Below are 25,775 nucleotides of genomic sequence, written 5' to 3'. Positions count from 1 at the left end.
GAAGTTTAGTTCTTTGCCATGCTAGTTAAGACACTGTCTCCCTTCCACACTGCTGGGCATCTCCCACGAATAAGGTCCCCTCCAGAACATGAGTCAAGTTTCTTAGAGCAGCGACTGAGCCGGAAAGCACCACAAATCAACGTGCTCGATTCTACAGCGGGCGGAACTAAAGTTCCGCCTCTCTTGCGGGCTCGGGAGGGAGCTCTTTTTATGTTGCACTGAAGCCAGACTCCGCAGAAGCGACTGGCAGCGAGTACCAGAAGCGCTCGCGAGTCTTCAGCTCGCGCGAAGATTTTTCCACGGGACGTGGTGTAGGCTGAGGGCGCGGTTTCTATCCTGACTGAAGCTGAGAATTGGGGCCGCGGCGGAGATGGAAGGCGGCGCGGAAGGCCGCACGGCCAGCGCGCTTTTTGCGGGTTTCCGGGCCTTGGGGCTTTTTAGCAATGATATTTCACACGTGGTGCGGTTCAGCGCGCTGAAGCGCCGGTTCTACGTAACGACCTGCGTGGGCAAGAGCTTCCACACCTATGACGTGAGTGGTTTTCTCCTTCTCCCACTTCCCTAAAGCCACCCTCTTCCAGTTCCCAGCGCTGTCCTGGGGCCATCCCGCTGCCTCCTCCAGTCTAAGAAGGTTTCCCTGCCCCTGCCCTCTGTCGCCTTCCTGTTGTGTTCAGCCATTCTCCTGGCGTCCACGTGTCGGCCCTGGCACTGCAGCTGGCGGAGGCAGCCAGGCCAGGGTTAAAGTACTGTACTGTACTGTACAGATCGTCGCAGTTCTAGGACAGTGTCTTTGCTTAGTATTTATTGGCCTTTCTCTGAAGATGTAAACACGAAGAATACAAGCTCCCTCGCTCTTAAGGTCTTGCAGCTGGAAGTGATGTAAGCCATTTTTATTGGTAGTTGATGACGAATTGCGTTGGGAATTTAGAACAAAATCCATTGGGAGAACTGGACAGGGTGAGATTATGATTTATGGGCTCACATTTGAGTATCTGGCAGAGTGTCATTACAAGCCTTTCAGCAGTTTCTTTGCAAGGTAGGCTACATTATCCTGTAGCACTCCTACATAAAATACGAAAGTAAACCTTACAAAAATTAAGTTATTTGTCAAGGTCCTCCTGCTTGTTAGTGTTTTTTTCTCTCTTTTTCTCTTTTAACAGCTTCCACTCATTGAAATAGTCTATTATTTGTTTTCTCCTAAAGAGTATAAGCCTTGAGAGTGTATGCCAGTGTTAATTAAGCACTTTTTCTGGGAAACATGCTGTAGACTTGTTTTCCTTGAAGTGCTGTGAAAGTCAAATGTGTTATTAACAAAAAGCAGGGAGTTGGGAGCCACTTGAGTTACTGCAACAGTAAAGAGAGTAGGGTGAGATGAAGAGCAATTGAATTTCTGGAAGTCTGGGTAGTGACATCATGTGGTAGCATTTGCTGATACCATACTCCACACATGTTCCTTGCTGGGAAACTTGGATTTGCTAAAGTTTTATCCCTGAGACATAGCTTCTCTTAAGTTTTTCACTTAAAAAAAATTCTTGATATCTTTAGTATGTCATCTTTTCTGACACTCAGCTATACACAGACACATTTTGACCTATGTTATTTCCAAAAAAATTCTGGGGTTAGGAGAGTAGCACATTTATATAAAAGTTTCAGGGGCAACCCACTTTCTGGTCCCTCTTCTGCCTCTCTTAGGCAGAAGCTTTCTTTCTCCCAATACATTTTTCCTACTCTTAACCTCCATTGTCCCTAGAATTCATTCTTCAATTTTAGAGAACACAAACTCTCATTTTGGATATCTAGTAGGTTTGGGAATTATATATCTTCCCCTATATCATTTTGGAGGTCTTCCACCAAGACTACTGGTCAGAGGAACTAGGAAGCAGTGGTTTAAAACTCTTGGTTTGCTAGCAATACTTCCTTCTCTAAACATGATTGTTATGGCTAAAGTCAATTGTACCTTGTGCTTTGAGAGAACCTACTGGAGTAAGGATACGAGTTACCTGAGGAAGATGACATCCTACTAAAGGATAGCAAATAAGAGTTTTCTTTATGTCATTTAATGTCTTGGGATCAGATGGAGGTGTTTGACTGAAAGACTATTCCATACTAAGATGGACATAGGCTGCCGAACTCCAAGCAGTCATGCAAATGGAACCAATAAAAAATGTGCTAGATTTCTTTTACTGGGATTCAACAGATCGACCTTGTAAACAGCTTATAACTACTGAATTATACAATACGACTTCTATGTTGGATTCTGAAGTCCCTTGGACTTTTTCCTTATCCTCTTTGTGGGAAGCTATTACTAGTTCCTCCCAGTGAAAACCCTTATTGGCTATATTAATAGCAATCCTGCTGACCGTATAATTTGGCCCATGTATTAACTGTTTCTTTAGCTTTGTCTCCTCCAGACTCAAAGCTATATGGCTACCAAGAGGACAATGCCTGGCACCTATCAAGGGCCTTTAGATTGACTCTCTGTAGAGTAGCTCTTAACTGCTGATCACAGTTACAACCCTCTTCACCTGAAAGTTGCAGAACGGTCATCACCCTTTGCCCCCTCACAACAGTTAGCGGTACCTCTTCAGAGGAGGAAATATAATAGATAAGTAAGTTAATTAGATACCTTGTTGGCAGGTAGAAAGGGGCTCCCTTAAGGCACCAGCCCTCCAGGAGCCAGCACAGCAAGGAACCAACAAGGAGAACAATTGAGGCACATTCACTGTTCAGCGTTATAAAAATGAAAAGTACTACTTCCCCTAGAGATAGATAGCAGTGATTGATATTCTAAATGGGAAATTCCTTGTATGTGATTTTTGTCTTCCCATTTGATTCCCATTTAATCAATATTGCCTGGGTGACTATACTTGTAATCTTATGGTTGGTGATGGTTTTGTTCCACCTCATGCCCACCTTGTAAATTTTCATTGGGTCTTATAGTTTTGTCCTACTTTGTACCTGTCTCACTACATGACTTTGCTGTATAAAACATCTTTGAAAAATGGGGTGGGCGGGCAACCCACTTTCTGGTTCCCCTTCTGTCTCTCTTAGGCAGAAGCTTTCATTCTCCCAATAAATTTTTCCTACTCTTAAAAAAAAAAAGTTTCAATATTTACTTATCTCTACATTGAAATTTAGTCATAAAAATGGTTTTTAAGATCCCCTATATTTTTTTTTGTTGTTGTTACCAGGGATTGAACTCAGCACCTTGTGCTTTCAAGGCAGGTGGCAGCGCCACCAAGCTAAATCCCCGGCCCATCTTCTTTACTTTTCATATTGATGATGCACTTTCAGATTTACTCTTACCATAATATCATAACATAAAAATACTTAATACCTGAAGACTCTATATGCTACTCATTCCAACCAATGGATTGGGCTGTGACCTCTGAAATGGAAAATAATGCGGGAAAAGAAAATGGCACTAATGAGGTAAAATCACTGATTGAATCTATAGTGCTCTGCCCTGTGGCCATAGCTATTATATTGTCCACAGTCACACTTCCTACAGATTAGCTTTTTGTACAGGGAAATTAGCCAAATTGTGGATAGGTGACAGTGGTAGTTATAGCAGCAACTGTTTACTGAGCATTTACTATATGACTGGTTCCATTCTGTTTTATACAAATTTATAAATCCATTGAGCTTTCATAGTCCCATAAAATGCATACTTGTTTTAATCCCTTTTTTACAAATGAGGAATTTAAAGACTAAGGAAGTTGAGTAACTTCCTCAGGGTTGCACAGTTTGAATAATAACCATATATTGGAATCAGCAAATTACAGTTTGCAAGCCACTCTAGACTAATACTTATTTTATGAATTATTTTGCTCTTTTAATAAGGGTTGGGGGGAATCAAAATATTTCATGACACATGAAGACTATAAAATTTCAGTGTCTGTAGATAAAAGTTGATTGGAATATACTCACGCACATTTATTTATTTTATGCATCAGCTTTCATGCAACAATGACAGAGTTAAATAGTTGTGACAGACTACCTGACCCACAAAGCCTGTAGTATTTGCTCTTGGGTCCATTACAGAAACAATTTCCAGCACTACTCTTGATGAAATTGTTGAAAATATAAACTTTCCTAATAACTATTAGAGTCAGTGAGTGTCTTTTTTAGGAAGGGCAGAGTAGCCAATTTATGTCTGAGGTTATACCTTAATCTTCAGGGGTTACATTGTTATAACTGTTTTTGTTAATGAGAATTTACTAATTTTTTTTTTTTCTTTTTGCAAACAGGTTCAGAAACTTAGTCTGGTGGCAGTAAGTAAGTGTGAACTTTATTCTGAATTTATGCCTGTTTGGTATCCTTTTTATTGTAACATCAAATCCTGGATGGAGGGAGCATAAGCCTACATAACAAAAACCAAAGTCCAGGACAGGGTCTTCAGATAGTGTTTCACAACATTGACTTGGAAGAGTACAGGCTAATTCTTTTTTAGAATGTCCTTCATGAGTTTTTGTGATGCTTCCTCATAGTTAGATTCAGGTTATATATGCACTTTAGCAGGAAAAACAAAGAAATGATGCTGAATTGTCAGTGGATTGTATCAGGAGGCACAAGTAGTTGGTTAAATCTATTCCTGACAGTGATAACTTTGATAGTTTGGTTAAAGTGGTATCTGTCAGGAGGCTCCATTTTAAAGTTACTGTATTGCCTAGTGTAGTTAATAAATATCTTGTAAGATGCATTGAGGTTGTATAAGTAACCTGTTGCTCTTTAGAGTTTCACCTGCTGCTCTTAGTATGTAGTGATGATACTTTCCTGAATCAGTTATTAGTATAATGGTTGCTTAATAGTACTTTTTGTTTTTATCATTTTCTTGTAAGGAAGAGTCTTACATTTGGGTATTTTTTTCCAGTGGGAAGATTTATTTTTTTGAACAGTTTAATAGCATAAAGGACTTGCCAGAACTGAGAGGTACTAGTTTTGCCTTCACACATGAGCTTTGTGAGAGAAATACAGGAGACCTATAAGGAATCCACTGTCTCATAAATTTATATTTTTTTAAAAATTAGAAGAGAAGAAAGATATGTGGGCCGGGGATTTAGCTCAGTGGTTTCGTCGCCTGCTGCGCAAGTGCAAGGACCCAAGTTCGATCCCTAGTACCAGAAAAAAAAAGAAAGATATGTAACATAACTGGAATACAAAATTGAATGATAAACTTGTAAAAGTAGTATTAAGGAAACTAAATCAAAATGAAACATGCTACATAAAAACACTTAAGGCCATCCTCTATCTACCAACCTCCTACCTCCAAAAGAAAAAAGTCGTATGTCTATATTACTGAGAGAGAAATCAAGAAATCACACCATATCAGAAATGACTAGGAGTGATAGGCATATTTACTTGAGAGTAGACTGAGTGGAACACATATTGTCTTTAATTACTTTAAGCATTAACATGTAAAATACCATATGAAGTTCTTGAGGTAGGTCCAAAGGGTAGATGTGTATCTAGGTCTTGATTTACTTATAAATTTTTTCTGGAGTCACTGGTGAACTGTATGTTCTTAAAGAAACTCACATGTAGACTGCATGGCCGTCTGCCAGAGTTTTATGTATTGAGTGATAATTTTTTCCGAATACTTAAAAGAGCTTTTCAATTCTTTTTTTTGTTTTTGTTTTTTAATTTTGTTTTTGTTTTATTTAGGGGGTTAACCTTGAGTGATCTGTTCCTAAAGTAGGAAGTGCCTGAAAGGAAAAAGGAAAAACTCAGATATAACTTTTCTGGGGATCGATAATTCCATATCACCAGGCTCATGGTGCTAGCAGAATCTAACAGATCTCATTATGGGATCCTCACCTTTGATGCACTATCATGACTAAATGCCAAACCCGTCTCCTGAAGCAGCAATAACAAGTCCATGACTGATACACATTTGTCTCAAATGCATGAGAGAGAAACATCAAAAGAACAGGATCATATTATACCTTTTGGTTTTTTATAGCCTCCTTTTTGGGAATTCTTATGGTAGTTCCCATTAACCCAGCTTCTCTGAAACTGTGTTACCAAAGATATTAATAGGTATTATATTGGATCCCCTGAAAAAAAAGTTCAATGGTGAAATAAGTTTGAGAAATGTTATATACATGGTAAGTTATAAAGTCCTGCTTAAAGGAACATAATTAGTTTTATTTAAATTGCTGTCTCCTGAGCTTATGTAACCATAGAACCCTCTTAAGGAACATCCATCTCTCAGAACTGTGGAAAAACTGCTTGGGCTGGGGATGTAGCTCAGAGGCACTGTGCCCACATGCCAAGTGCAAGGTCCTGAGTTTGATCCTTGATACCAAAAAAAAAAAAAAAATCAAAAACTGCTTAATCATTTTTATAAAAATGTCTCATCTCAAGAATAAGAAAAAGCTGGCCAGGGATTTACCTCAGTGGTTCCACCGCCTGCCTCACAAGCCCAAGGTCCCAAGTATGATCTCTGGTACCAAAAAAAAAAAATGTATTTAAGTAAAAATCAAAGCTAAGAGTTTTGACTTCAACCATATAAATGTCTAGGATTTGTAGATACACACAATTTTAAAGAATTGAAAGGCTGAGCCTTTTAGCCCACCCCTGAGATGTGGCGCTGGAGGATGATCAAACTTTCCCAGGACTGCAAGGGAAGAATGCAGACGATCAAATATGTGATTGGTTGTAGAAGATGGGGCTGTAGGTAAGACCTGCCTTATCATCAGTTATACAACAAATGCCTCTCCTGAGGAGTATATCCCCACCATCTTTGATAACTGTAGCACCCAGACATCTGTGGATGGCCAAATCGTTAGCCTGAATCTGTGGGATACTGCTGGCCAAGAGGAATATGACCAACTGCAAACACTGTCCTACTCTTAAAATCAACATTTTTGTCATTTGTTTTTCCATTGGCAACCCATCCTTTTATGCCAATGTGAGGCATAAGTGGCATCCAAAGGTCTCCTATCCTTGCTCCAATGGACCTGTTCTGCTGGTAGGCACCAAAAGGAACCTGCAGAATTACCCTGAGACAATGAAGAAGCTGAAGGAGAAGAGCCTAGTGCCTACAACTCCTCAACAAGGCAATGCCCTGGCTAAGTAGGTGGGGGCTGTGAAATATCTGGAATGTTCAGCCCTGATGCAGGATGGGATACATGAAGTATTTTGAGAAGCTGCCTGGGGTGTGCTTCACCCCGCCACAAAAAAAGAACACCAAGGGGAGGGGGATTTAGCTCAGTGGTGCAGCCACCTGCCTTGCAAGCACAAGATCCTGAGTTCTATCCCTGGTCCCCCCACCCAAAAAAAAAGAACACCAAGAAGTGTATCATCTTAAAGCTTTGGGGTGCTATTTGAGACTGCACTTAAGCAGTATAAGAGGAGATTCCTTTGACATCAGCTGACAGTGCCAACATGAACCATTTGACTCTTCCCCTAGAAACCCTAGACTACTAGTTATTCAGCTTTTGGAAGAGTGAAGACAGACTAGTTTGTACATGGCTACTTTGATCTGAACCTTTTGGAGGAAGTGTGTGTGTGTGTGTGTGTGTGTGTGTGTGTGAGAGAGAGAGAGAGACAGACAGACAGACAGACAGAGAAATGTGTCTGTCTCCCCTGTCAGAGTAGTAAGAGGAGATCCCACTAAGTGCTGTCAGTGCTGTTCTGTCCTCTCCTGGCCAGCCGATGGCTAAGTAGAGCAATCTAGTACTGTTCTTATTAGGTGTTTGTCTGCTTTTAAGTCTGATTTTGGCTTTTTCTGCTACATTAACCATCAAGCAAGTGCTTCACCAAAAGACAAGATCATCCAGTTTTCAAATCATTGCCTTAGCCAGGCGTGATGGCACACACTTGTGATCCCAGCATTCAAGAGGCTTAGGCAGGAGGATTGCCTTGAATTCAAGGCCAGCCTGAACTGCATAGCGGGACCCTGTCTCAAAAACAAAAACAAAATCGTTGCTTTAAACCTCATTTTTCATTGTTTCTTTTTCTATTTTTTTAGTGATCCCAAGGGTGGCTGGGTTTCAAATATATGGCCTCACTCATGCTAAGTGCTCTACCACTGAGCTATATCCCCAGTCCCTTTTTCTTATTTTTTTTTGGTACCAGGGCTCAAACTCAGGACCTTGAGCTTGTGAGGCAGGCGGTGGAACCACTGAGATAAATCCCTGGCCAGCCTTCTCTTATTCTTGAGATGAGACATTTTTGTAAAAATGATTAAGCAGTTTTTGATTTTTTTTTTTTTTTTTTTTTTTTTTGGTATCAAGGATCAAACTCAGGACCTTGCACTTGGCATGTGGGCACAGTGCCTCTGAGCTACATCCCTGGCCACTTAAATACATATTTTAATATTATAGCCATGAAAAATATATGTGTGTATATGTGTGTGTATATATATATATATATATATATATATATATATATCTAACATTTCTATTTATTCCAAGAGCTTTAAAAACCCTCATTTTACACTTTACAATAGGTAATTCTGTTCCTCAGGACATCTGCTGTATGGCAGCTGATGGGAGGCTAGTCTTTGCTGCTTATGGGAATGTTTTCTCTGCATTTGCCCGTAATAAGGAGGTTTGTATCGTTGAACTATATTAACTTGTACAGGTTTTTTTCTTCCTAATGTTTATTCAGTTTTCTAAAGGAAGAGAAAATTGATTTCACCTAAATATGTATTTGTATGCTTTATGTACACATATTCATCATATATGGTTCATATGAAGAGACTTTAATGAGGGAACTACTAATGAGGTCTGGTGAGAATTAGGGGAACAAAGTAGGGGTATGGAGGCCTAAGTGGCTCTGGGAAGCTGTTACCACCCATAGGACCAAAGGTAAAGAAAAAGAAATAATGTTATTGCAGAATAATGAGAACTGAAACCATAGAGGAGGGCATGTAGTAATGGAGAGATAGCTATTCTAAGGGTGTTCTGTGTCAAAGCAGAAAGGTATAGGGGAGAAGCACTCTACAGCCCCCTCTTCCATCTCATTTGGAGACTGGCTGGTGATAGAATCTGTACAGGTCAGCCTTTTAGAACTAGTAACATTTCTTTCTAGTGCAGGAAGTTGCATTGGTTGAACTGGATAAGGGACCTAGATATGTGTTTGTGCCTCTTCCCTAACCTCATTAGGGGGCTGAGCCCTTAGAGATCAATCTGAGGACTAACATATCTATGTTAGTCCATGCTTTACTTCCTTATTATTGATCGGGCTGAGGGAACAAAGAACATGGCTAGTTCCTTGCTATTTGGACTACATTTCTTAACATGAGCATTTTTAGGAATAGCATGTTTTTTGGATAATGTGACTTAATACTATTTGGTGAATGAGTAATAATGTGAAATTCTTTTTAACTTTGACAGGTAGTACATACCTTTAAAGGTCATAAGGCAGAAATCCAACTTTTGCAACCTTTTGGAGATCACATTATCTCTGTTGATACTGACAGCATTCTTATTATTTGGCACATATATTCAGAAGGTAAGAACTAACTAATCATTTCCTTTTCCTTGGGGTAGTAAATACAATTTCTATACCAGAGGTTTCACATGTAAACAGTTAAAGAAGAAAAAAGGTTCTATTTATAACCTATTTAATGTGTTCATGTCAACTATAGCATTTTCCTTTACTGTTCTCTGAGGTGTTATTATTTTCTCTGTGGAATTAATTTTGATATATAGTCATACCTGTGTAATTACTTGTGGGTTTTTTTTTTGGTACTGGGGATTGAACTCAGGTCCTTGTGCTTGCGAGGCAGGTGGCGGAACCACTGAGCTAAATCCCTGGACCACATACCTGTGTAATTATTGATGAGTATTTTCAGCGTGTAGTAGAGGAAATTATAATAGTAAACTTGAAGAGCTTGTAATCTGAAGGAAAAAGTGCATTCTTTTTTGAAGGATATGAAGACTGTATTTTCACAGGTTAAAAATTTATCACCAAAATATCCCCAGCTTTCTTTACTAAAATACTAGGGTTCCATTATGAATTAATCTTTTAAGTTCTTTAATCTATTTACCTCTTTGTTATCTGTTGTTCAGTGTAGTATGTTTATTTTTAGTAAGTATCCTAGAACAGTTTTGTGTAACTTTTAGAGCTTTCAGTGATATGAACAGCCCTCTTCAGCATGTGTGCCATAGGTTTGCCACCATTGTCTTAGAGATTACCTTTAAAGGAGTCATTCTGTGTTTTTATTCAAATTAGCAAAACCCCCTTTGTTTTGTTTTACTTTTGCTCAAGTAGGGGGATTAGCATTCCAGGAGAATTCTCTATGAAGATGAATGTTAAAAGGCTGAATAGGGCTGGAAATATAGCTCATTGGCAGAGCACTTGTGTAGCATACATGAGTACTGTTAATCCTCAGTACTGTTTTGTTTTTGTTTTTACTCTTTTTAAAGCATTTATAAAGTTACAGAATCAGACTCTTAAAACCCAATAGCCTCTGTCTGGTGCTGATGCCATTTTCTTGCTGTTAACAGTATCATGTGTTTTAGGAGTTCAAAGAATTTTTTGATCTTGCAGGAAATGATTACTGTACTTGCTGTGGCACTTCCCACCACTCTGTGGGGTTATAAGTTCTTTTCCTCTCCTATTAGAGATTCTTCTATGGAAATGTATAAGAAGCACCATTCTTGGTTTCACTGAGGTTTGGCTCTTACTTTTCATACCTTTCAAATGGCTCACCAAGCTTTCCAGGTGTTTGGCTCTTGATATAGAGCATTCACTCACTCATGAATCTTGATCAAATTATAAGATATTGGCAAAGAAACAGACCCAAGGATCAGTGGAACTGATTAGAAAATGCAGAAACAACTCCAGACACACTCAGCCACCTCATCTTTGACAAAGGAGCCAAACACCCTCACTGGAGGAAGGATAGCCTCTTTAATAAATGGTGCTGGAAAAATTGGGTTTCAACTTGCCAAAGATTAAAACTAGACCTGTATCTCTCACCATGCACTATACTAAAATCAAAATGGATTAAAAATCTAAATATTAAAACAGAAACACCAAATCGGCTGGAAGAGAGTTAGGTAGAATTCTTTTTTCTTTTTTTTGGTACCGGGGATTGAACTCGGGACCTTGCGCTTGTGAGGCAGGCCGTGGAACCACTGAGTTAAATCCCCGGCCCTAGATAGATCTCTTGAAGACACTGGCATAGGAAAAGATTTCCTCAGTTCCATGTGAACTAGCACAAAGAATCAACAAGTGGGATCTCTTCTTATTAAAAAGCTTTTGCACAGCAGGAGAAACCACCACCAGTGCAAAGAGACTTGTGGGAAAAACTTTACCAGCTGTTCCTCAAACAAAGGTCTACTATCTAGAATATATAAAGAACCTAAAAAAAAATCAGACCTCCCAAATTTAAAGACCCAAACCAAAAATTGGCATCTGAAATGAACATACATTTCTCATACAAAGAAGTAGAAACAGCAAATAAACATATGAAAAAATGTTCAACATCACTGGTCATTTGAGAGATGCAAATGAAAACAACACTGAGATCCCACCTCACCCCAGAAAGAATGGCTGCTATCATGAAATCAACCAATAACAAATGCTAGCTGGGATGTGGGGAAAAAGGAACCACTGCTCCACTGCTGGTGAGAGTGTAGACTGGTGCAACCATTTGGGAAATCAGTATGGAGATACCTCAAAGAACTAAGACTAGAGGTCCCATTTGACCAGCTATTCCACTGCTGGGGATCTTCCCCAAAGAATTAAAAGAATCATACCACAGTGATATATGTGCATCCATGTTATAGCAGCACAGTTTATAATAGCTAAAACTTGGAAGTAGCCCAATTGCCCATCAACTGGAGACTGGATAAATAAGATGTGGCTTTTTAATAAAAATGGAGTACTACTCAGCCATAAAGAATGAGAAATTAGAGACATAGCTAAATGGATGCACATTGAGGCCATACTCTTAAGTGAAATAAATAGGACAGATGTGTAAATACTGAATGGTTTCTCTGGTGTGAGAAACTGAAAGTTTTAAGTAAGGATCAAAATGTGTAACAGATTAATATGAAATAGGAAGAAAAAGTCCAAAGGGGGAAGTGGGAGGGGTAGGGGAAAGGAAAGAAGGGAAAGGAATAAATACGAGAAAAGGAAAAAACAAAGTCTTTGTAAATAGGGAGAGGTGGAGGGGTTGAAGGGAGGGCAGGGGAATGGGGGAAAAATAATCAAGATATATCATGTAAAGGTACAAATTCCCAATAATGAATGTCAGCATATTGTATACCTAAAATACACCAATAAAATTAATGAAAAAAAACATTGAGAGTATTAATGCTGATCCCAATGATCACATTTGATCCTTTTTCTTTTCTATAAAGCAGTTTGCAGTAAAATATGAGTTTTAGAACTTGTAGATAATTTTTGACAGACTAAATTACATTTACAGGTTGTCACTGTCACATTTATTTCTCACATAATATTGGTAGATTATTTTATAAGTGTTTGCTTTCTGTTAGCATATGATTGTCATATACTTTTAAGTGATAAGAATATGGGTATATTAAACATTTTAAATTATTTTATAAAAGTAATTACATGTTATTTATAACTTTCATTTTTGTAGAAGAATACCTGCAATTGGCTTTTGATAAATTAGTTTTCAAAATTTCTGCAATTTTGCATCCAAGTACCTATTTGAATAAAATACTTCTGGGCAGTGAACAAGGAAGCCTGCAGTTGTGGAATGTTAAAACCAAGTAAGCACTTTATTTATAAAATAACAGAGGTAGTTGTTACTTTGTCCTCCTCTACTACTTCCTGCTGCATTCTTTTTTTTTTTTTTTTTTTCCTGGTACTGGGGATCGAACTTGGGTCCTTGTGCTTGCGCAGCAGGCGGCAAAACCACTGAGCTAAATTCCCGGCCCCCTGCTACATTCTTAAGTCTCTGAGTTCTTCTTGCCCTTTTGTATTTATATGGAGCCTATCAATAAATATGGCTGGTTTTGAAGTTCTTGCTCATGGTGTCACATATTCAAAAAAATGGCATGTGGTCTTGGCACATGATAGGCAGCTTCATAAGTGCTCACTAACTAAAAAGTATTTATTAATGCCCCATTAACTGGAAAAGAATCCATATAGGTATAGAGAAGGCTCTGGTAAAATAATGTTATGAGATTATCATTCAGCAGCATCTGGTTTTTGATAAACTAAAAAGGAAAGAGATAATAAAGCAAATAAGTAGTAATTTAGTGTTTGTATTTAGAAATGGTTTTCAAGGAAAAATACTTTCATAAACCAGTATGGTAAATATCTGCTATAGTATTATTGACGTACATGGTGTAGCGTTAAATAATATTTGACTACTCAAAGTTTCTTTCCAAAGACCTTACAAATTCAAAAGGGAAACTTTTTTTTTTTGGTATGGGGCATTGAACTCGGGACCTTGCGCTTGCAAGGCAGGCAGTGGAACCACTGAGCTAAATCCCCAGCCCAAAAGGGAAACTTCTAATGTTTATCCTAATTCCTAGTTTTGAATCACTAATTTCAGTTCAGTTTAACAAATACCATTGACTGCCTGCTCTGAGCCAGACTCAGGTATATCTACTGTGCTCTTAAGGTTATTTCCTTAGGTCATTCATGTGATGCTTACAATTCTTTGTTATACTTTAAGTATCCATTGCATAAATTTTGAGTAATCTGGGCCCATTTGCAAAATTTAATACAGGGCTTGGTACTTTAATGATTATTGAGGATTATTACTCTCTGCTTTATGGACTTACAATTTATCTTTTGAATCTGAACTATTAGCATCAATCACTGTGATCATAAAGTAGTTCATGTAACAACATACAAGTACTATTTTGTTAAAAGCTAATATACTGTATTCTCTTTAGTGTTAATGTTTCTAGAGAAATATTGCAGAGGAAAATGAGATCTGCCTATAGTATAAGATTTTTTTATTATGGTCTAAATAAAATGGTATTTTTACTCTGTAATTTTTCTTTTACTTGAATAATTTTTTTACTATCCATTTGCAGCCTGGGGTCTAGAATGCATCTAGATCCTATTACTTGGGTAGCATTAGCTTATTTTGCTCGTTTTGCTCAATTTGTTCAGTTCCATTTTCTGGAAAATGGGGGTAATATTTTACCTTACTCAATTATTTTGAGTATTATATAAGTTAATACATGTTTTATGATAGTAGGTGGTGAAGTAGTACCTCTTATCATTTCACTTTTTAATATGTGATACATTTTTTTTTCCTTAAAAAAATAACTTTCAACTATTTTTCTTCTTGTAGTAAACTTCTATATACATTTCCAGGGTGGAAAGTTGGAGTGACAGCTCTTCAGCAGGTTAGTAATTTTTTGTTAGAGAAGAAGAGATGTTAGTAGTGGGGTAGTTTAGGTTTAGGGATCAACATATTTTTAGACTTAAAGACAAAATAACAGTATAACTTGGTTTATTTTTATAATAGTTACCCCGAGGAAATGGAATTTTGGAAGTGTAATTGAAAACAAGTAATGACATCTTTGCCTGTAAAACTTTTTGGAATCTTTTGTGGTTAGAATTGGGCTCTAAACCTGTGGTTGCTGTGTAACTTTGTTTATGAATCATTTTGCAAGCATGTAGTTTAGTGCTTTATGAGTTTAGTAATGCAAGAGAAACTGTAGGTCATACAGAGAAATTTCTCAGGATATTGAGATTTGTGATTTGAAATAATTGGGCTCAAAATACTAATGTTTATTCAATGGTAGTCTCTTCCAGAAATAACTGATTTTTTGTTTTTATGAGTCAATAAAACATGTATGAATGAATAAATGAATGTCTTCAGAGAACCTGGTGTGTCCATTGGTGGCACAAACATTGAACCCTTATTTTTCGAAATAGCCATTGCCTACACCTGCCCGGTTTATTTGCATTCCCACATCCCCTCTCACTGCGGTCAACCTTGCTCTACTTTTGCTTGTCCAAAAGAACCCAAAGGCATCAGATGAATCAGTCCCTTGAAGGCAGGGCATAATATTGATTTTAGGGTGTTTAGCTTCTACATAGGGTCTCACATAAAATAGGCACTTAATGGCATATTAATGAAATGTTTTGCCTGATTCTCTGCTAAATGATATTGGGCACTCAATTGAGAAATTTGTAATAGAGCCTATGTGTTAGACCATTGTAAGTACTATTATAGTACTATTATAATATAGTACATTATAGTACCAGTATCATAGAACATTAGTGCTGGAACAGACTAGTTTTACAACTTTTTTACTTTTTAGCTTATTTTACAAGTTTTTCCTATATGCCTTGAATAAAACCTTCGCTTCCTTTGTAGTTGACCACTTATAGCAAGTCTTTATATATTTTCTACGACTGATCTCTTTTCTGTTTCATCTGGTCAGTGATCTGTAGTGATTTCACACATTAGCTTCCTTTTCTGTGTGACTTGTTACCAGGTCAGCTTTGTTTGGGGGTTGGGAGATGTTGAATGGCAGAATTGAAGCTGGGAAGTAATTGGAAAAATCATTCCTAAATGCGTCCATGTTGAATAACAGTTAAAGTATGCCAGAATATAATAGTTGTGAAGGTTATTTTGCAACCTTTAAGAAGGCATTTTATTATTTCTTTTGATAATATGTAAGTAATAGTACATATCATCAAGATTATTAAAGCTTTGTTGCTTAAGAAAATAAGTTGAGTAATTTAATTTTCAGGCACCAGCTGTGGATGTTGTTGCTGTTGGTCTTATGTCAGGTCAAATTATCATTCACAACATTAAATTTGATGAAACATTAATGAAGTTTCGTCAAGACTGGGGACCCATTACTTCAATTTCATTTCGCACAGGTAACTTGCTTATTTATAAAAATTTAAAACACTTGAAATGCTTTAAAGATCATGGAAATCTTCTTAACAGATATTTTCTTACAGTTTAGTAGAAGTTAGTGAAATACTGCAGGTAAAGAAAAATGGAAAGACTATTGGTATAATCTTTTTAACTTTATTATAAATTAAAAGGGAGAGAGAGTTGTAGGTTTTATTTTAAGTATGTTTTTCTTAACCTGTTTTATTTTAATAACAGATGGTCATCCAGTAATGGCAGCTGGAAGCCCATGTGGCCACATTGGACTCTGGGATCTAGAAGATAAAAAATTAATCAATCAGATGAGAAATGTACACTCTACAGCAATTGCTGGACTGACGTTTCTCCATAGAGAGCCGCTTCTTGTCACAAATGGTGCTGACAATGCTGTCAGGGTATTTTATGATTATTTTTGTTCTTTTCCTGACTGATCTACCTCCACTTTGGGTTATTATAAGCCTGCCTTAATGTATCAGATTTGAATGTAAAAAAGGAAAAGAATATAGAATGAGGTACTGGTAATGATTTCAGTGAAGTAAAAAAGAATTGCATCTTATTTTTTTCCCAACACCTAGTCTGGGGTCAGTGATCTGGCAGGCTCTACCCAATGCCAGTACTGATTTCTGTAGTAGCCTAATGACTTGCAGATCAGATAGCACCTGGTAGAAAAACATTATCATTTTATGTCTTGGCAGATATGGATATTTGATGGTCCTGCAGGTGAAGGCCGACTTTTGAGATTCAGAATGGGACATAGTGCTCCTCTTACCAGTATCAGATATTATGGACAAAATGGACAACAGATTCTAAGTGCAAGTGAGTTTCTACCATCTATCATTGTTATTTCAGTCAGTATTGAGAGGTAGAAACTCAGTATTCATTCAGTTTGTTATTTACACATTTTTTAATTGAAGTGTTTCAATTATCCCAAACTATAACATTGGACTTTTTATAGAACCTAATTTTATAAGATCTGTGATTCACATGGACTGTTGTTTTGATGAAGGCTGATTAGGAATTTCTGTGTGTATCTATAGGTCAAGATGGAACTCTTCAGTCATTTTCCACAGTACATGAAAAATTCAACAAGAGCTTGGGACATGGTGAGTCATTTGCAAGATAGAAAATAAGCTGCTGCTCTCAAAAGAGACATTTTTAGATTCTTGTGACAAAACTGGGAGAGGTTTTAGTATATTGTCTTGGATAAAGAAAAAAATGAGTGGAGGAGGCACTAATAAGATCCTAATATCAGCTGGATGTGGTGGTGCATTCCTATAATCCCACCGCTCAGGAGGCTGAGGCAGGAGGATTGCTGCAAGTTTGAGGCCATCCTGGGCTACATAGTTTAAGACCTATAAAGGCTATGTAGTTTAAGACCTGCCTCAAAAAAAAAAAGGATCCTAATATCAGAGTTGGTGTGAAATGTTGGAAGTAGTGCTATCAGGTTATTAAAAATATTAGGCATCTTGGGTGATAAAAATGTACTGCTACCACCCAGAAGACACTGACAGCCTAACTTGAGCCTGTAACAACAGAATTTTAAATGTGGAAGCAAGCTTAGTTAAAGCACCAAGATAACCAGTGTCTCTTTTTTTGCTGTAAAGGGCTCTTTTATTTTCTTCCTATGGTTTCTAGCCTCTGAAAGGTCATTCAATAAAAATGGTTTCCAGGGTATTCAATAGTCATCTTTTTAAAGTAAATATCCTGGCCATTCATATAAGTATATGCTTCCAGGTAAATTTTAGAATCATTTTTAGGTTAATATGTAAAAAATTCCTCCTGAAATTATATTGGAGATATTTGTTATCTTTTAAGAATCATCCAATCTAGGAATATGATATATTTTCATTCATTGTCTTTTATATTAAGTTTTCTTCATGTTGGTCCTACAAATATGATTTTATTCAGTGACATTGTTACTATAAATGAAATCTGTGTTCACTGTATTTTTGATTATTGCACCAGTGTTAGGAAGTTAGTGGGCTTTCTTATGAATTGTGATCAAAGTATATGGTGAATGTTCAAATTAAAATTTAATATAGTAAAAGACATTTTCATTAATTCCCTTCAAAGTACTCCTTTTCTACTTCTTTTCTACTTTCTGAAGCAGTTCTGGAAGTTCTTACTGGAGAGTGTTTCTGATCAGAAAAACAGTGAATGATGCTCTTTGGTGCCATGCAATAGAAAGGCAGGCTCATGAAAACATTAGTATGTCCTCATTTACCTTATTCATTGGATCTGACACCATATGTCTTCTGACTTTTCCCTAAAGTCAAAATGACCATGGAAGGTAAAATGTTTTAAATCAATTCAGGACATTGAGGAAGCCATGACAGTACAACTAAAGACACCCGTGAAAGAGGACTTCCAAAACTGCCTCAGAAAGCGGCAAGAACAATGGGATCTGTATATTCAAAATGAAGGGCAGTATTATTAGGGGGATTAATATCAATGTGTCTTTTCCTGTAACATTTTAAAAATATTTAAACATTCATTGTATTGCTTGATCATGCCTCAGATTCTGTAACTTAACCCAGTGAAATTTATTCTGATAATTACCAGATTTTCAGTTATTTATAGTTTGTAATTTGTTTTCATGTCTTAATTACATAAACCAGAAGTAAACAGCCAGTGGTAATGATTACATTCTTGTTTTGCTCCTGACTTTAATAGGAATATCTTGAATGTAGTTTTGTGACAATGAAGAGATTGTTATGAATATATATGCTTTTCATTAAAATAAATAATCATAGGTATTACCCCTTAACCCTAACCCCAGGATTAATAAATAAAAAGAGAGTCAAACGTAAAGGACTTCAGAATACCATGTCAGTAAGACTTCCACCTATCACAAAGTTTGCAGCTGGTAAGTAGCTTCATACTGTGTTTTAAGAAAGTTTTTGTTGTTTTATACTTATTTCTTCCATTTTAATAAATGTGTTGACAAATATTAATGTTTAGAAGGTAATCCCAGGTTTATGCTGATTTTATGTAAGATTAAAAATGAGTTATTTGTAGCATGAATTTATTAATTTCAGGTTTTGGTTTTTCTATAACAGCTACTATTAGTATTATTTTGATTTTATAACTCTTTTCATTCTGTCGTATGGCTGATACAATTAAAGCCATTAATGTAGAAGGGTAAAAACTGAGACAGCACTATGTAAGGACATAGAGCTGAGACTAATCAACACCTAAGTACATTGAAGTCCTAGTATATGTCATTTGAGCAGAGCTTCTTTCCAAGAAGTAAATTTTAGAAAAATATGTGTCGATTATAGTTTAGTGAAAACTCTCAGGAAATAACTGTGTAAATACCATTTCTGTTTTATGGTTATTGTTTCAGGGATGTAACATCCTGATCACTGTTTTTTTATTTATGTTCTTTGACTACTTTTCTGTGTTGTTTTCTTAGAGCCTAAAGGATTTTTCCAAAACATATATCTGAATCATATCATTCATTGACTTAATGAATGATACTTTCAGTAGAGTTTCACTACCTTTAGGATAGACTTTTCTCTCTGTAAGGGCTTTGAAGACTGTAATGCTGCCCCAGTTGCTTTGATGTGTAACCACATCTCCCAAGAAAATACTTCACCTACTTGCTATCCTCAGTTTTGTTTGGTTACTCTTGGGCTTATTGTTGATAGAACCTCCCCAACCTCTGCACTACTAATTTTTACTTGTTTTATTATTTTTTCCCAGGAAGCAATGTATTACTCTTCCAAAATCTCTTCCAAGTGCTCTTATTAAACACTATTTTGCCATTACACTTTCATTATAATTTCTTGTAATGAAAATCTGTCGTTAACATGTAACTTGAGTTAGTCATTCCACAATGTGTACATCAAAACATATTGAACACCATGATATGCAGTTTTTTTGTCAATTAAAAGTAATAACTTTAGGGCAGGGGATTTAGCTCAGTGGTTTCGCCGCCTGCTGCACAAGCGCAAGGACCTGAGTTCGATCCCAGGTACCAAAAAAAGAAAAAGTAATAACTTTATATTGGAAGATCATTATTATCAGAGATAACCTGTTTTACTATTCTATCTCCAGTACCTGATGTTAATGTGGAATATTAGGTGCTTAATAAGAGATGAATGAGAGAATAAAAAATCAGTTTAGTCTATGATTTTAATTATTTTTAGAGGCAGCTCGTGAGAGTGACTGGGATGGTATCATTGCTTGCCATCAAGGTAAGCTATCCTGCTCAACATGGAATTATCAAAGATCTACAATAGGCTCTTACTTTCTCAAGCCAAAAGAATTGAAGAGAGATGACATCACTGCAACAGTAAGTGAACTTGCTTTTTAAGGACATTTTCTCCTTTAAAACTGTCCTCTGATAATTTTGTCGTACACAAGTTTACTAATAACATTGGTCAAGAAACATGAGTTAACGTTTAAAAGTTATTTCCTATTAAGTTGCACAGATTTATTTCACTATTTGAGGTTGGATGTGAAGTAACATCTCGTTGAGATTTTAATTTGCATTTCCCCAAGAATTTATGGTGTTTTCATGTGATTCATGTATCTGTCATTATGCCAGTACTACATTGTCTTGGTTATATTAGCTTTGTAAAAGTTTTGAAATCGGGAAGTATGACTCCTCCAAATTTGTTTTTCTGTTTTTCAAGATTGTTTTGGCTCTTTTGGTCCAGTGAGTTATAAGATTAGCCTGTAAATTTATGACAAAAAAGACAGCTAAGATTTGATTCTCTAGATCAGTTTGAATGTTGCCACTCCTGACCCAGGAACAATTTCTGTCGATGATGTTTTGTACTTGGTAATGTGTGTCTCATGCTTCTTTGGTTAACTTTTTCCTGTATTTTATTTTTTCTTAATTTTATTTTGGATTATATTAATTTTGTATCTTGCAACTTTGGTGGATTTATTAGTTCTGATAATTTCTAAATGGATACCTGTGATTTTGAAAATCCTAAAGAGTATAATTAACCCTATTGTGTACAAATTACCTAATTATGTGTTTTACTCTCCATAGTATGAAAGGCCAGTTTTAAACTTTTATATAATTTTCTAAACCATAGAGATTCTGTTTTAAATTTCTTTAGAAGTTTACCTACACAATTTTGAACAGCAGTTGTAGTAGTAGTGGTAAAGATGGTAGCTTGATATTTTGTGAGTCCTTTGTTCCAAGCTCCTTGTTTGGCAAGTACTTCATATTATTGTTTTTGTTTCATTTATTTATTTATTTATTTATTTATTTTACTTCATATTATTATAACTATTCTGATTTGGTCTGTTAGCCTCTTTACAGATGATGAAACTGAAGCTTAATGTAATGAGTAACTTGCCTATGGTCAATAAAGCTAGTAAGTAGTATGGCTGGTATTTGAGCCTAAGACTACTCATTCTGAACCCTGTATTCTTACACTCTATAGTGATCATTAATGATCAGAACTTTTAGCATATAAATGATTCTTAACTGGTGCTGAGTCCTTTGTCTGACAACCTCAGCTACCTGGAATAAAGCCAGTAACCAGTAAGAAAAAAAATAATTTTTAGCCCATTTACCAAAGTAAAATTTGTGACTCAAAAATACCTCTTAACAGTTTCTTTTCACTTGTTTATTGTGTCATAGAAAATAGAATGAATAAATTGGAAGAGATTGCTGGAAACAGGCACACTAACAATAAATCCTATTAAAAGAAGTTCAAAAAAGGGTAGCAGGATCAGGAGGGGCCTTTATTATAGGTTGTAGCCTACTTTCTCCATTAGTTCCTGAGGAGATAACTGTAACACCACATAAATATGAGTTAATCAAAATGGATAAGATTAAGTTCATGTTCCAGTTAGGAGGATAGAGTGCTTTTAAGCATAGGGTATTATTTCCTGTCTAAAATACTTTTTAATGGAATAAGCTTTAATTATTCAGAAAATCTATGTCAATGTATATACATGAAACATTCTTATGTAATACCATAGAAATGTGTCTTGACTCGCAGAGTGGTGTATCAACTTTATGTGGCTTGGCATAATTAAATATTAAACCTCAAATTTTTTTTTTTTTGGTACCAGGGATTGAACTAGGGACCTTGCGCTTGCGAGGCAGGCTCCAGAACCACTGAGCTAAATCCCTGGTCCCCTCAGATATTTTCTGAATTAAATCTCAGTTATTTTCTGTTTAAGCAGTCAAACTTATCTGTTCATTTAGTTGTAAATTCAGTAGTCTTTTGAATGATCTCTTGAATGAGTGACATTGACTGACACATGGGTAGGTGTTCTTCCTGACTATGATCCAATAAATAAGTAGCCGTTCTTAACATTTTCAACAAGTCATATCCTAATATCTCATAATTAAAATATTTTGGTGTTTTTCATTGAACAGTCTAACTAATGGTATGTTTTCAATTTTATATCAACTTCAGAAACAATTACAAAAGTAAGGTAAAGTAGGAGGAAACGGCCACAGAATGCTTTGCCCAGCTCAGAATAAATTAAAAGACCAGCGTGATAAGCAGTTCTTCTGACTTTGTAAATTTCATTTGCATTAAGTAGTTTTGTTTTGTGTCTCAAATAATTTATATGTACTTTAAGAATGGAAATAAGGTTAAATTATGGTCTTTGGATCTAATTTCTATTCTTCCATCCTTGAAGGCAGTGGATATAACTTCTTGTGGGAACTTTGCTGTAATTGGCCTCTCCTCAGGAACTGTAGATTTGTATAACATGCAGTCTGGAATACATAGAGGAAGTTTTGGCAAGGATCAAGGTACTGAATTTTTGTCATTTTTCTTTTTTATTAAAATAAGTTTTAGATAGGTTATCACAACCCCATATAGCAGATACTATTATATTTGTTATAAACATCATGTTGAACTATTCATAGAGAATGAATTCGTGGGCACATTAGGGGAAAGTAGGTGTTATATAATAAATTAAATTTTTAAAATTTTTTTCTCTGCTTTCAACAGAAAAATCACAGTGACATTTTGGAAGCTCTTTTATGGCACAAACTGATTTGTTTTTTACCCTATCCTCCAAAATCCTTATTAATTTAAAGATTTTAGGGATATAATGGGAATTTCAATATTTAAATAAAGAAATTGCTCCTTATCTGTTGTTGAAATAGGCTTTGCCACTTCTAATTTGTTTTTTCTTTTAATGTGTGCTTAAAAAGCTCATAAGGGATCTGTTAGAGGTGTTGCAGTAGATGGATTGAACCAGTTAACTATTACGACTGGTAGTGAAGGACTACTCAAATTCTGGAACTTTAAAAGCAAAGGTTTAATCCATTCTGTGAGCCTTGATTCATCTCCAAATATGATGCTGCTACATAGGGACAGGTAAATTCTTTAATGATAATAGATTTTCTTTTTGATGTTTTTAGTTTAAGTTCTTAAGTACATAATTTACCGAGTAGAAAAAAATAAGACTGATAAGAATGGCATTTGGTTTAATTTTTTTAAAGCTGTATTTGATGAACAGAATACATGGTCCCAAGATTTTTTGTGTATTAAAGCTGGTGCATTTATCTTGCTAGTGGCATTTTGGGACTCGCCTTGGATGATTTCTCCATTAGTGTTCTGGACATAGAAACTAGGAAGATTGTCAGAGAGTTTTCTGGACACCAAGGCCAAATAAATGACATGGTAAACAAACTTCAGCTGCTTAAACACCTTCACTCATTTCTACTACTTGGGTTAAAAATGTTCGAGTAATTGAATCTGTGCTTTTAATAAACTTAAACTCATATGAAAAAACTTTCAAAATAATAATTTGCAGGGTAATTTGGAAAGATATTTTTAAGGAAAATTTGGCATTAAAAGAAGTTTAATATTTTTCAAGGAATTCTTATCAAATTAAAGTGTAAATCTCAAACTTAACTTTTTCTCTTTAAATAAGACCAAATGTTCTTTGGAATATGAATGCTTCATTGGTACATAAGTGTATCATGTTTTAATATTAAAGCAAACTGAGAGAACTCATTAATCCTTTTCTATATGTCTAGTGAATTAATAGTAGTCTGGACTAATTGATTTATGCTAGATTAGTGTTTATTTCTAGAGTTATATATGATAACTTAAAAAGAATGTAATTAATAAAAATATGATTGGGTATGGCATTATGTTCTTGTAGTGGATACAGTAAAAAGTAACTGGTTTTGAAGGTATATGTTAGATTAAAAAAAAAGGCTTAAGTCAGGCATGTTGGTGCACATCTGTAATCCTAGCATTCTGGGAGGCTGAGGCAGATGAATCACAAGTTCGAGGCTAGACTAGGTACCTCAGTGACTTAGTGAGACCCTGTCTCAAAAGGTGTTTAAAAAGGTTGTGGGTGTAGCTCAGTGTGAAGGTCATGGGTTCAATCACAGTATTTAAAAAAAACAAAAAACTAAAATTTATGAATAGAGGATTTTCATATTAAGTATATGTTGTCCTTTGGCATTGATTCCAAATACATCGACTTACTTGAAAAGAAATAAAAGTAAAATCCTTAACTCAACTGCATTTACTTATCATGTCTAACATCAAAAATCAGAATTTACAATGCTTGCCTCTTTCCTTAAAGTAGTGAAAAGAAGTATCAAGAAAATACATCCTGCAACCTGGAGGTTGGAAAAATCCATCAGTAGAATTTGGTAGAAATGGATGGGAGTGGGGTATTGGTGATAAAATAGCTTTTTTTTGTTGTTGTTTTTTTTTGGTATTGGGGATTGAACTCAGGACCTTGCGCTTGAGAGGCAGGTGCAGTGCCACTGAGCTAAATCCCTGGCCCATAAAATGGCATTTTGAAAATATATGTTGGTGTCAACTTGCTCTTCCTGTTTTTTTCCTTCTCAAACTACTTTTCTATTTGGGTGTCTAGAATTTCTCTTGTTTAGTAGTAAGTTACTCCTATTCACTTAAATCTGTGAGGATTTATGACCTGACCTTACCTCTGAGAGTTATTTTTCTCCTGTCTGGTAGTATCTTCCCTACCTTTCTGTAAATTGAACAATTTATCCTCTGTGATTTGAGTTTCCATGCTAACTGCTACAGCCTGATGAACAAATTAATATTTGCCTTATTCCGGTATCATTTGCTAATATGGATGATCATAATCCTTATGATGTGTTTAGATTCTTAGATGAATAATATGCACCTGCTGTGAACCTTAAAATTTTTCCTTTGAGTCCTTCACATCTGATCTGAGTCTCTCAACACTTATGTGCTGCAGGCAAGAAGAGCTAGTATCCATTTTATAGCTAGAAAGTACAACTCTTTTAAAGTGGCCTAAGTAGTTTATTGTTTAAATTACTTTGAAACTCTTTATGATTATTATATTTTTAAATTGTATTTTAGAAGTAATGCATCATTAAGGGAGAAAAGGTGTTTGTTTTTTTTAAATTTTTTTTTTTAATTTTAATTTTTTGCAATTCTAGGGATCAAACTTAGGGCCTTGTATACTACCACTGAACTACAGCGCCAGCCCAGAAAAGGTTACTTTTTTCCCCCAGTACTGAGGATGGAACTTGGGGCGTTTGCTCTGAGCTGTATACCCAGTCCTCTTTTAATTTTTTTGAGACAGAGTCTCACTAAGTTGTCCAGGCTAGGCTGGAACGTGACATTCTCCTTAGCCTCTTGGAGTGCTGGGATTACAGGCATGCTCTACCATCCCCAGGTCAGAAAAAGTTGGGGTTTTTTTGTTTTTTTTTTTTTGGTGCCGGAGATCCAACTCAGGACCTTTCACTTGTGAGGCAGGTGGCGGAACCAGAGTTAAACCCCCAGCCCCAGAAAAAGTTATTTTTAAAGCTACAAGTAAATGTGGAAAGACTTTAGTAGTTTTGAATTGATGAGAATTTTCATTTTCTGTCTTCAAAATTATAGTGATTTGCCTTAATTCTTAGAAAGTCAGTCTAAAATAGGTACTCTTTTTTTAATAAATACAACTTTTGTTTCTCTCAGAAATACTTTATAACAGGGCTGGGAAGTAGCTTAGTGGCACCTTGCCTGCCAGGCAA

General features: G+C 36.0%; 1 protein-coding gene and 1 pseudogene across 2 annotated transcripts in view; both read left to right on the top strand.

Moving 5' to 3' along the window:
• The first annotated feature begins 220 nt into the window (after positions 1–220).
• Positions 221–25,775, top strand: part of Wdr36 (WD repeat domain 36) — a 41,347-nt gene continuing 15,792 nt past the window's right edge. The window contains exons 1-16 of one of the 2 annotated variants that reach the window (XM_087180868.1): positions 327–532; positions 3,192–3,432; positions 4,251–4,278; positions 8,456–8,556; positions 9,345–9,462; positions 12,569–12,701; positions 14,246–14,300; positions 15,660–15,792; positions 16,028–16,203; positions 16,504–16,624; positions 16,846–16,911; positions 18,588–18,674; positions 19,960–20,105; positions 22,430–22,544; positions 22,953–23,118; positions 23,316–23,424. In XM_087180868.1, coding sequence (XP_087036994.1) covers positions 3,370–3,432; positions 4,251–4,278; positions 8,456–8,556; positions 9,345–9,462; positions 12,569–12,701; positions 14,246–14,300; positions 15,660–15,792; positions 16,028–16,203; positions 16,504–16,624; positions 16,846–16,911; positions 18,588–18,674; positions 19,960–20,105; positions 22,430–22,544; positions 22,953–23,118; positions 23,316–23,424 — 1,617 coding nt within the window. In that variant the 5' untranslated portion in view covers positions 327–532; positions 3,192–3,369. Of the gene's footprint in view, positions 533–3,191; positions 3,433–4,250; positions 4,279–8,455; positions 8,557–9,344; positions 9,463–12,568; positions 12,702–14,245; positions 14,301–15,659; positions 15,793–16,027; positions 16,204–16,503; positions 16,625–16,845; positions 16,912–18,587; positions 18,675–19,959; positions 20,106–22,429; positions 22,545–22,952; positions 23,119–23,315; positions 23,425–25,775 lie in introns of both variants that reach the window. The other variant, XM_004841770.3, reaches the window with a different exon arrangement.
• Positions 6,445–7,504, top strand: LOC106009139 (rho-related GTP-binding protein RhoG-like; annotated as a pseudogene).

The sequence above is a fragment of the Heterocephalus glaber genome, unplaced genomic scaffold (genome assembly GCF_053883595.1).
Source record: "Heterocephalus glaber isolate CG9 unplaced genomic scaffold, H.glaber_assembly_v1.0 deba00001465, whole genome shotgun sequence".
In the NCBI taxonomy this organism is placed as follows: domain Eukaryota; kingdom Metazoa; phylum Chordata; class Mammalia; order Rodentia; family Bathyergidae; genus Heterocephalus; species Heterocephalus glaber.
This window is presented reverse-complemented; position numbering and strand designations above follow the sequence as displayed.